Here is a 12,322-nt window from a genome sequence, read left to right on the forward strand (position 1 = left end):
GCAGCAGCTGCGCCCGTGCCTCCGGATGTTGAAGCTCTCCGCTGGTGGGAAAAATCCGTCTTGTATTGTCTACCTGATCTTAAGCTTCTTTCTTCAGATTTCCCCTTTTCTTTATCTATAACACTCTCATTCGGAGCCAAGGTCACGTCTTACTCTTGTACTTTGTTTTGAAAAGGAAATTTCCACTGGCTCTCACTCTAGTGGCTTAATTTTTATTGTAGCAACAAAGTCTCCACTAGGGGGAAGAGTTCCAGCTTCACTTTGTAATTTTGTAGCCAATATCTCTTAAAAAAACCCCTTTTTTCCAATTAGCCACAGTTTCAAATTTATCTTCAATGCTATTTTATGTATAAGTCCATTCAAAGACACTGTATCCTTACATAAAGTTACTGCTATAAACAATCCCCATGTATTGACAGTCCACCATTCAGTTTCCCTGTCAAGGCAGTCCGACTCCAGAGATCAAAGCAGCGGACGTTCTTTTTAGACGTTCCTTTCTTACAGGCATAAAAAGTTCAATTTTCACCCCCCTCCACTCCTGTCAAGCGTTGGGGAGAAATACTCTTCCAAACGATGGATTACTAATTCCAAGAAGATATTCCCTCTTAAGTTACAGCTTACAGTCTCTTTGCTTTAGGTTATTTACACAACGGGAAGGCAGACTTCCTTTTTGTACCTTTCCCGTGCAGTACCAAAATTCTTCCTAATTTTATTTCAAATTAAGTCCGTTATTCCTACTCACGAGTAGTTGCTTTTAAGTCCAGATTTTAGGGAAGAAATCAGCGCTCTCCGATCATGGCGATGCGGCTTCACTCAGCAGGCTTTGTCAGCGATCCTCAGCACCGCGCCGCTCACCCGCTGCCGCTCCGAAGCCTTTAAAAAGGCTTCTTTGCGGTTTTGGGGGGGCGCAAAAGGTGCCCGCTGGATCTCTTCGTTCACAGGCTTCCGCGCCTGTGATTTTTAAGGGTCCCCGCTTCGCCGTTGCGGCAGGACCTGAACCCACGGAGCAGGCTTCCCCCGGAGCTCGGGGGAAAGTCAGCCATTAATCGCTGGCGCTGACCGGAAGTCCTGCTAATATGTATTTCCACTCCAAGCAGTCAAAAGCTTTGAGGATGTCTAGGGACATAATTGTCAATGGGAGTTTAGTTGCCTTGCTGTGTTCGATCAGGTTCAGTAGTTTCCCGATGGGGTCTGTTATATTGCAGCCAGGGACAAAGCCAGTCTGGTCTGGGGCTATTAACTTGTGTAGGAAGATTTTTAGGCGGTTGGCCAAGATTGATGTGAATATCTTGTAGCCTTGGTTTATTCATGAGATTGGGCGGTATGATTCTACTTTGAGGCTGTCTTTCAGTGGTTTTGGGATGGAGACTATTTTGGAGTGGGTCCAGGTTTTGGGGATGACCCCCCTTTTATGATGTCATTGAATAGGCGGGTCATGTAGGGCATCAGGGGTTCTTTGAATTTCCTATAGAATTTAAATGCGTTACTTTTATTGTTAGCCGCTCTGAGCCCTGCTTTGGCTGGGGAGGGCGGGTTATAAATAAAAAAATATTTATTGTTATTATTAATTCTGCTGTGAAGCCGTCTGGGCCTGGGGCTTTGTGTGGTTTCAGGTTTTTGAGGACCGTATCTATTTCCTCTGGGGTGATAGGACTGTCCATGAATTCCTGTTCCTCATCAGTTAAGGTAGGTGTCAGATGCTGGGTGGTGGTTGCTTGTGAGTAACCAGGCAGGACTCCGACCTGTCTTTTACAGGTTTTATTGTGCAAACTATTTACGGTGCAGATACACAAGGTTCATGTCCGTCTTAGTCACTTGCAGAATCCGGGAGTGGCCTCTTCCAGGCTCCCCCCCACATAAGAACTTAGACACCCTAAACCTCTGCCACCCCTCCTTGCGTTTCACCCTTCTGCGCAAACTGGGCGACGGAAGTGGCGTGTGTGCCTCCTGGCCAGCTGGGCTAGGTGAGGCACTTGGGCTCTCAGCAGCATCTTCGAGCCCTTCCCTCGCTTGGCTGGCCCCTTCCCTCTCTTCTCCACTGGAGGTGTGGCTTTCCCCACCACTGGACAAGGAACTGCTTCTCAGAAGTTTCTGTGGCTCCCTGTATCCCAACGGAGTTGCCTCCCTCCCCTGTTCCGACAGCAGTCCCCTGACAGTAGGCATGGTCAGTCCTGTTAGAAATGTTCTGATTTCCTTCTCAGGTGGGCTATGGGAGATGTATAGGTTGGAGTAGAATTCTGCAAATTCTGAGGTTATTTCTTTGGGGGAGAATGTTATGTCGCCATCTTTTTTGGTGATGCAGTGTATTATTGTTTTGAGTGCTTTTTTCCTACATCTATTTGCTAGTAGTCTGGAGTTTTTCCCTCCATATTCATAGAAACGTTGTATAGAGTATAGAATACTGATCATTGTTTTGTTGATTTCTAGGGAGTCTAGTTCTCTCCTTTTTTGTTCTATAAGTTTGAGGAGTTTTTTAGATGCTGTTTGTAGCGTGATGAGAGGGCTGTGATGTCTTGTTCTAGTTCGCTAATTTTTGAGGAGGTTTGTTTATTAAGGAATGCTTTCTCTTTTATGCAAGCTCCTCTGGTGACTGCTTGCATTGCATCCCATAGGAGGGGGGTTGTTATATTGTCTACATAATTTTCCTTGAAGTAGTTTTGGAGAGTTTTTGTGAGACTATCTCTAATTTGTTTGTTTGTAGTTAGGATTCGACTGAAGGGCCATGATTGGGTGGTTTGTGTTCCCTGTCCTATTTTAACGGTGACTTCTACTGGGGCGTGATCTGTGATTTTTATGTTACCTACCGGTATGTTCGTTGATTCCACTAAGGAGATCAGATCCTGTGTGAGCAGAATGCTGTCCAGTCTGGACACTGTACCATGGTGTCTGGATTGGAATGTATGGCTGGTGTCTCCTGGGTTTTGCTCACCCCAAATGTCGTAGAGACCCCTGTTTTTTAGCATTTTTAGTAACTTGTAGGAGTCCCTCGTTGTTGGGGGTTTCCGTCGGAGGAAGGTTGCCCATGGGGTTGTAGGGTGGATGTCTTTCAGGGATATACCTTTCATATTTAGATTGAGGTCCCCTGCTAGGATTGCTTCCTCTTCGGAGAAGGCGAGGAACTTGTTTAATGTTTTTTGGGTGAATTCTAGTTGTTTTGAGTTTGGGGCATATATGGAGCCGATTGTCAGTTTAGTTTTGCCATCTAGTGTCTCTTTAGCAAAAATGAATCTGCCTCTTTTGTCCTTTAGGACTGCCGTGGCTTTGAAGTTCAGGTCTCTACTGAGTATTATGGCTACTCTGCGGGCCTTCCCTGAGCCAGGTGCAACCCATTGTTGACTGAAGCGGGGGTCACTCAGGAGTTTGCTCCCTTTGGGTGGGTTGTGTATTTCTTGTAGGAAGATGATGTGTGGTTTCATGGTGTTTATGTATGAGGTGGTGCATTTTCTTTTGATGGGGTTTCCCAGCCCCCTCACATTTAATGTAATTGCTTTTAGGCTAGCCATCTTGCTTATCTATTATGTAGGATGATTCCTTGCCAACCCATCTGGGTTGTCCTGCGTCTCTCACTTTGTGTTGTTTAATGAACTAATGGGGTTGTGCTGACCTAGAGTGTGGTGGGTGGAGGACTAGTGGGATTAGGATCAGATTTGGGTTAAAGAGTGGGGGATAGATTATAGAGAGTATCCTATATGTAGTCATATAGGTGTGTGTTAGGGGTATTTTGGGCCATCTGGCGTTTAGCCGGTTGGTCCTAGGACTCAGCTGGTGAGGATGGCCTTGTTTAGGGGCAGGCCATCCTGTTAGGATATTTCCGTTCCACCTTAAAAGGGAGCAGGCTGTTGTGTGTCACAAGCCTGCATACTTCCTGCTCACAGGGAGTTTCCGTTTTGTATATAGCTTTTGTTTCTGTCTGTTTCCTCGACACAAAGGCAGGCAGTCATGTTTTTCCTTTGTTCTGACCAACGCTGAATAAAGCTGTAAATACGCTCTCTTGGGTGAATCTTCCGTTGTGGAAACTCTGCGAAAAGGGCGTGCACGAGTCCTGGAATGTGTCTGAGGCCCGTGTCGCTAATTGGCTGATGCTGTTCCGATGGGAGTCGAGTTCGTCCAGAGACGACGATGGAGGCCTGCCTGATGAGGCTGCCTGATGCCTCTGACTCCCTGGCAGTATCCCAACACATCCTCCCTGTCGTTTGCAATAGGGGGTGGTCAGTGAGACAGTGTTAAGTGTCTTTGTGATGCCAATGTTGGGCATAGGGTTCATAAGCAGTGTTGCCAATGTTATTAGCAACATGATTGGTATGCTGGGGTGGGGATGTGGGTGTTGGTATGCTCTGGTGCCACCATTGTGCTGATTGGGTGTCAGATTTTAGCCTGTTTGTGGGTTGTTTTATTGAGGTTGGAGAAGTTATTTTTCCTTAGCATGGAGTAGGGGGTGCTGAAAGTGTGGGTTTTGGGTTGTTGTGTGGTGGGGAATGTGGTTTGAAGTCGTCTGGACTGGTGTTGGGGTGAGGATCTCTGTGGAGGTGCAGGGCTGGGGGGGTGTTGATGGTGTTGGCTATATTTATGGCCTGGGGGAGGGGGGGAAGGAAGGAAGGGGGGAATCACCAGTCCTTCAGTTTGAGGTGTTTTCCGGGTGCTTCATTCAGCTGTGGTTGTTGTTGTTGTAGGGTTGTCCATCTGTGATGTGTTGGTTTGGTTGATCTTGGTCTGTTGTCTTGTGCCGTATGTTCGGCGGGATGCTTTTGTGCGTGGTGGTGGTTGGCTGTGTTGGTTTGCATTGTTGTGTCACTTCTGTTGCTTCTTTTTCCTCTTTACTGTCGTCCAGTTGTTTGGTGTTGTTTCATCGTGGTGGTCGTGACTCACTTGGTGAGTTTGTCAGTTGCCATTCCAGTGGAGGGTTGAGTTCAAGGTTCTTCAGTAGTTGCAGGGCTTCAGGTATGTTGGTAGCCATGTGTTGTGTTGTGTTGGTTGTTACTATGAGGCGGAAGGGGAAGTCCCATCGGTACTTGATCCCTGCTTGTTGGAGACACTGGGTGCATGGGCGTAGGTTTTTCCTCCAATTTAGGGTGTCCTGAAATAAATCCTATAAGGCCAATATGGGGTTGTCTCCGTATTGAAGGCTTGTTGAGTTTCTGAAGTTGTTCCATACCTCTTCTTTCATTTTGTAGCGTGTGAAGCATACAATGATGTCTCGGGGGGGGGGGGGGCGTTGGGTTTCGGCATAGGTTTTAGGGCTCTGTGAGCCCTCTTCAGGTCGTCTACCTCGAGTGTCAAGTTTGGGATTGTATTTTTCAGCCAGCGTACAATTAGATCTGCTGGGCTTTTCTCCTCCACTTTTTCAGGAAAGTTGCGGAAGTGGAAGTTGTAGTGTCTACTACGGTCTTCAAGGTCTGCCTGTTTGATATTCATGGCTGCATTTTCCGTTTCTATTATTTCCAGGTGGCTTTCCATTTCAGCCAATTTATTATTCATACGTGTGTTCTCCTTTCGGTACTTCTCTATTATTCTTTCTTGTATTTGGTTCTTGTTTTCTAGAGTTTCCATTTTGGAGGTCATGTCACTGAACGCTTTTAGTAGTTCTCTTAGTCTCATTTTCACTTCCTTCAGTTCTCGTTTTGTTGCTGGGTCGTTGTCATCTTGGGGGGAGGTGTTGTGTTCTCGTGCTGTTTGCCATCTCCCTGGTTGGTGTCATCACAGTCTCGCTGGTGTTTTTGGTTTCAGATCTGCTTGGTGTCCTCTTGGAGCAGGGCGTGTTGTGGCTAAGAGTTGTGGTGGTGGTTCCTGGGTGTCGCTGAGCTGTTGAGCTGAACAAAGCATTGTTGACTGGTGGCTTTTACAGAGCGTCTGGATTAGGTGGTCATTAGTGTCCCGTCTGGGCTGTGCTTTAAGGGCTTCTTGCAGTCTCCTCAACAGTGTTGCCGGGGTGGTGGGGGCAGTCAAGCAGACGAGTAAGCCAACAGACAGACGGTTGACGTAAAGGGTTGGTAGGCAGGGGTATGAGAGACTGGTGGGGTGGGGCCAGAGGGAGGGTGTGTGTTTGGGGGGGTTATTCATGGGTGCACCTGTGTGTACATGTCTGTGCACGGATACTCACGAAAGGAGTATTGGGGTCCAGTTGAGGGTGGAGGGAGGGGTTAGGGGTTTGTGGTAAAGAATTAAGAATTTAAGGTTGGCAAGGGTGTGTTCAGGAACAGAACCCAACAAAGCAATGTAGAGGTTGAAGGTGAAAAAGGAGGGGAGGAAAGGGGGAGAAGCAGGGGAGGGGAGGGATGGAAGTTAGAGTAAAGTAAAAAGGGGAGAGAGAAAAGGAGGGAAGGAGAAGAAAGAAAGAAAGAAAGAAAGAAAGAAAGAAAGAAAGAAAGGTGGGGGAGAGACAAAGAAAGATGAAAATACTTGGTTGCAGTGGTGGTTCTAGTTATAGTATGAGGTAAAAGACCACTGGGGAGGGAGGATTGCTAATGAAACTGTGTGGGGAGGTACGTGCATGAAGATTTTAGGGTTTGGAGGGTAAGAGGGACTAGAAAAGCAGACTAAATCAAAGAAGGAAGGGGGGGAAGGAGATGAGGGATCTGAAGCTGTTGAGGTTGTGATGCCTGGCAGTAGTATTTGTATATCAAATGCCAACAGTAAAAAAGTAGGCTTCGGTGCAGGGAGGGGCGGAAAAGGCTGGGGGTGACGTGACTTTTATGCTGGGGGAGGTACAAAGACCGACCACTCCCAGATTCTACTAGCGACTGAGCCAGCCATGAACTTACGATGCTCTTCACTGTAAATAGTTTGCACCAAGAATAAAGCCTGTAAAAGACAGGTCAGAGTCTTGCCTGGTTACTCTCGAGCAACCACAGCAGCATCTGACAAAAATAAAGCGAAATACAGAAAATAGGGAAAGTAAGTTAGGGAGTGGCAGATTGTCTGGTAAAAATAAAGTTAAAAAAATATTGGGAAGGAAAGAGGACAACAGCAACAAAAAAGTCCCACCCTATTTTTTGTGGGGGGGGGGATGGAAAATGTGTTTTTAAGTAATAAATGGATGTATTTTTAAAAATGGTAGTAATAGTAATTTAGTGAAAGGGCTGAAGACTTAGGGAAGGGGGGAAGAAAAAAAGGGTTAAAAATATATGAAAGGAGGAAAAAGATTTATATATTAAAAATAGAGGATAGAGTTAATGATAGTAACTCTATCATTCATATATATATGTGTGTGTGTGTATATATATATATACGGGAAAAAATGTAAAAAAGGGGGAAATAAACAGCTGCGTGTCTTTTCACAGCTACCCTTGCCCTCCTGGTGCGCTCTCCTACCTCTCCTCCTTTCCCTTCTTAGCGGCGGCGTTGGCGATAGCAGCAACAAGTGTCTTTCTTTGCCCACTATTTCTCTCTCCTCTTCTCCCCTGCGCTGGCTTCGGGATCTTCTTGGTCCTGGATCATTGCTGGGCAGTCGGCTGAGTGGCTGGGTGTCTTCGCTTTTGTTCCTGGCTCGGCCTGGGGGGAGGGGTTGGCAGCTCCCTCAGTTGGCGTGCCGGGCGCCCCCGGTGCCCTGTTGGTTGTGGCGGTGGCAGCAGCAGTCCCGGCAGTCTGGGAGCCAGCCAGGTAGCCCAATTGGTTCTGGCTGGCTTCAGGAGTTGCCATGATGCCTCACTGGAAGTCCCTCAAATGAGTATATTTGAGTTTAGGTTATTGTTAGACAAATTATGTCCCAAGGATCTTTACCCAGAGGGCATCAATTTACTATGTGTAAAAAAGGATTCTACACCACAATCAGGCATAACCAGATTTATTGTCGTAACAGTACTGCACAGGTGACCCCTCAACTCATGCTGTAAAGAAGGAGTATGAATTCCCGCTTGCATCACACATAATTTGTAACCTAAAACCGTTCGAATATTCCTCCTACAATTCCTATTGGTTAAGAAATTGCAGTTTAGAGGCTTAACGATCTTCCTACATCATATGTCCCTCTATTATGTACCCCCACCAATAACATACATCCCATGTCCATTCAAATTAGCAGATTCTCAAACAGTGGTGTGTTCTATAATATTAATGAAGCGCTTGAGAATGCGTACTAGTTCTTAAACTATCATTTGCTATTTCTCCTTGTTATCTCAAGTCACCTCTAAACTATAAATCTATCACTCTCAGGGTCAGCATGGGCCTTTAACACATTGTTTCATAGATAACACCCTGTTTCTTAGTCTTAATTGCACCCTCTAACAAGGAAAGGAGTTTAGGGTGAATCCTTTGATTCAGCTAACTCCCAACATCTGCTGTGTCTCATTTTAAGTGTCTCCAGCAATTAAACTCAGGTTGTAAAACATTCTTGTGTGCAGATAAACAGTTCTGTGAAGGGGCCCCTCCTTTGGGCTGTTTGTGAACCTCTTTGTTCACAGAACCTTGGTGTCTTAAGGCAGGCATGGTCATTTTTACTATTCCTTCCTTAAGAATAAAATTTATTTTTATTCATTTATTCCACAATTACTTAATTAATATTAGGCATGTAATTGTGTGTCCATCAAGTGTTTTTACTATGGAAACATTTAGTAGTTCTTAAAGGTTTTCTGTTTTAGGGCCACTACAGAGGGTTGCTTTTTCTGTGTGGGAGGACTTGTGAAAAGTTTCTAAATTACAGTTCAATAGTTACATTTGCCCTCTATGGGTGTAATCTAGTAATGCTATTGCACAAATTACCTATTGTCAGGGACTGGAATGCAGAGGCTGAGGAGTGGGTGAGATTGCCTCCTCCTTCTGCTGTTGACAGGGAAGAGGGAGAGAGTGTTGATTTACAGCCAAGCTATGAGCAAGATAATCAGGCAGAGGCTGGCGAACAGCTTAGTTATGAGGATTTAACAGAAGCAGGAACAGAAATGGGGCAGACTGTGGACACTTTGTTAGACAGCATAGGTGATCTGCCTTCCCCTCAAATGCGAAGGTCTTTAAGGATACAAGAGCAGCGTGTGCAGAGGAATTTGTCAAAGGGAAGACTCCGTAGGAGCAGGTGTTGCTGGGAAAGAGGGAAGGAGGAGTCAGAGTGAGCAACGTCATGGTGGCAAAACATGAATTGTCTGTTATCATAGAGACTGAATAAATCATAATTAAAGCTATCTTGTTTCCTCCTGGCTCCTTGAAACCACCTGGAGAGGAGTGGGGGAATTCCTCAGGCCTGACACCTATTCACTATGTTCTAACTAGAAATGCTGTATGGTGATATTCAAATGCCCAGAAAATGAAGTGTAGTAAAGATGTTCTGGGGTGACTGGATGGTAATTCCACAATAATGATAACTTTAAATCAACATTTTTGCTGTAACGTATTAGTCATAATATGGATTTCATGTCTATCTTTTAGTAGCCTTCTGCATTTTCACTGTTATCTTCCATGCATGTAACATGCTTATGGTGTGCATAAATTCTTAGCATATCCAATAACCTACTATATTTTGCCAGTTAGTTACATTTAGAACAAGTGTTCTGAGCTTCCATATTGTAGCATTAATATTCGTAATTAACATGTTAATATTAATATTTGTTGTAAATTCTCTTTTGCAGGCTTTTGTGAAGGATGTACATGAAGATTCAATAACTGTTTCATTTGAAAATAAGTACGTATGGTCCTGCTACTGACTAGTATAGTTGTAAATGATGTAATTGTGAATTGTATATAATCTGCTAATGCAGTAGTATTGGGGTAGTGTATAAACTTAAATAAGCTAATACTTAGAGCTTGATTTGGATGTTTCTCGTGTAGCTTGCAGATGCTTATGGAGGTGATTGCATGCCATTGCTATGATTAATAATGAATAATGTTCTGAAACCTATTTATTTTTATGTTTAGCACTTTGTGTCAAGAATGTTTCATTGAAACATGTTTTGATTTTTAAATAATAATTTGTGTTAACTTAAAATAGCACTTCAGGTGTTCGTATAAAGGGTCATTCCATATCAAGTGATCTAATTTTTTTAGCTCATGTCATCCAGTTTTCTGTGAGTGTCTGAGGGCCCTGCTCTTGCCACTTACCATCTGGCCTGGGGCGGGGCCTGAAGCCTCAAAAGGACTGCTCTGCTGCCCAGGAGGACTCCCCTGTGTGAGTGTCTGAGGGCCCTACTCTTGCTACTTACCATCTGGCCTGGGGCGGGGCCTGACAGGCCTCACAAGGACTGCTCTGCTGCCCAGGAGGACTCCCCTGTGTGAGTGCCTGCTCTTGCCACTTACCATCTGGCCTGGGGCGGGGCCTGAAGCCTCACAAGGACTGCTCCTGCCACTTACTATCTGGCCCAGGGTGGGGCCTCACAAGGACGGTTGTTGCCACTGATGCTGCTACTGCCCTGGAGGACCCGGAGGGGTGCAGAGTTCTTTTTAACATGTTTTAAAATTTTCCTTTTCCTTTAGATTTTTTATATATGGGGGTGGGATGGATGTTTGGGTGGGCTTGGGAATTTGTTAGATTTTGATGAATTTGTAATTTTTGCAGTTTTTATTTGTATTTTATTGTTTTTTGGGTTGTTTTTGTTTTTTGTTTTTATTGTTTTAAGGTTTTATTGTTTTAGGCTGCGAAAGAATAACATTAATTGCCATCCATGGAGGCTACTATGAGGCTTGGGATTGCTACGGTGGAGGGGCGAGGGAGGTATGGCGGTGGGGGCAGATGTTATAGGCGAAGGGGATCGAGATATGGATATGCTTGTACCCCTTCCAATCTGCGCCTCATCCCGAGGGACGAGGGTAGGGTGAGCAAGGATTACTCACCTCCGTCACTGGTGCTGTGCAATGCCAGGTCTATAGGCAACAAAACCGCCACCCTGCGAGATTTCTTTACCTCGCAGGGGGTCGACCTGGCTTGTGTGACGGAGACCTGGGTGCGCAAAGGGGAAACAGTTACCTTACGAGAGATGGCGCCCCTGGGTTTCTCCGTCCTCCACCAGTTGCGGACTGTGGGCCGGGGGGGAGGGGTGGCATTATTAATCCGGGAAGATTGTCCTTTCAGGGCTCTACCATCGCCATCGATCCCCGGCATTGAATGTGTTGGCCTAGTGTGGGGCTCCGAGGAGAGCTTGGCTGTCTGGCTGGTGTACCGGCCACCTAGCGCACCAGCAGCCACCCTGTCAGGCCTATTGGAGGCGGTGGCCGGCTGGGCCTTGGAGTTCCCTAATCTATTGGTATTGGGGGACTTCAACATCCATGCTGATGCCACTCCCTCCTCACAGGCTCTGGACCTGGTGTCTTCCATGGTGACACTAGGGCTCTCCCAGTTTGTTTCGGGCCCCACACATCAAGCAGGCCACACGCTGGATTTGATCTTTGGCGTAGGTATAGATGTGATCATGTCTCCTTCAATGAAGGTGCCATGGTCTGATCACTATGCTCTGAAAGCCAGGATTGACTTTCCACCCCCACCCTGCCTAGGTGGCGAGCCGATTTGGGCTCGCCCGCAGAGGCTGATGGACCCTGATAGATTCCGCCAAGCCTTGCGGGACCTTGCTCCCCCTGGCGACTCATTGACTGAGCTTGTTGAGGGCTGGAATATCCAGCTCCTGGCAGCCATCGATGAGATCGCACCTAAGCGCCCTCTGCGACCCCGCAGAAACCGGGCTCCCTGGTTTACCGAGGAGCTCCGGAAAATGAAGCGGGACCTCAGACGGCTAGAGTGAGTATGGCGGGGTGCCCGTGACGGAGCCTCAAGAACATCTTATAGGGCTTTTATGAAAACCTACGAGATGGCAGTGAAGGCTGCTAAGAAGTCTTCTTGGCCTCCATTGCATCCGCTAGCTCTCATAATCAGGTCTTTAACGTCCCTTGAGGGACAGCCAAATTTAAATAACAATTTGACACACAGCTGTGAGGCATTTGCGAGCTTTTTTGCGGAGAAGGTCTTATTGCTCCGCCATGGCCTCCCTGCCAATTTGGATACAATAAAGGAACTGGAGGCCCCTCGACTGTCCTCGGGTCCAGTATTGGACCACTTCAACCGGATATCCCCAGCCGATGTGGACAGACTCCTCCGAGCTGGAAAGCCCACCACCTGTCCTCTCGACCCGTGCCCGTCTTGGCTGATTAGAGCATGTCCAGACGAGGTGCAGGCCCTCCTGGGGGATATCATCAATTTGTCCCTTGGCACGGGGACTTTCCCAGGGGAACTGAAGGAGGCAGTGGTGCGCCCGCTCTTAAAGAAAACATCATTAGATCCTTTAGATCTATCCAATTACCGCCCAGTTTTGAATCTTCCGTTCCTGGGTAAGGTGATTGAGAGAGCGGTTGCTGAACAGCTTGGTGGGTTTCTGGATGAAACATCGGCTCTGGATCCATTCCAGTCCGGCTTCCG

The 12,322-nt window shown here is 46.5% G+C and overlaps 2 protein-coding genes across 4 annotated transcripts in view; both read left to right on the forward strand.

The window, feature by feature from the left end:
- LOC310753830 (fragile X messenger ribonucleoprotein 1-like) overlaps positions 1–12,322 on the forward strand; it is a 181,572-nt gene that overhangs the window by 29,940 nt on the left and 139,310 nt on the right. For all 3 annotated transcript variants that reach the window (XM_083595183.1, XM_083595182.1, XM_083595181.1), the window contains one exon: positions 9,552–9,604. In XM_083595183.1, the coding sequence (XP_083451309.1) occupies positions 9,552–9,604 (53 nt within the window). The remainder of the gene's footprint in view (positions 1–9,551; positions 9,605–12,322) is intronic.
- LOC310753923 (uncharacterized protein) lies at positions 9,995–11,716 on the forward strand. Its single transcript, XM_083595266.1, has 2 exons — positions 9,995–10,087; positions 10,177–11,716. Exon 2 carries the CDS (start codon positions 10,581–10,583, stop codon positions 11,649–11,651), a length of 1,071 nt encoding a protein of 356 aa, XP_083451392.1. The 5' UTR covers positions 9,995–10,087; positions 10,177–10,580; the 3' UTR covers positions 11,652–11,716.

Source organism: Podarcis filfolensis (genome assembly GCF_964270895.1).
Source record: "Podarcis filfolensis genome assembly, chromosome: W".
Classification (NCBI taxonomy): Eukaryota; Metazoa; Chordata; class Lepidosauria; order Squamata; family Lacertidae; genus Podarcis; species Podarcis filfolensis.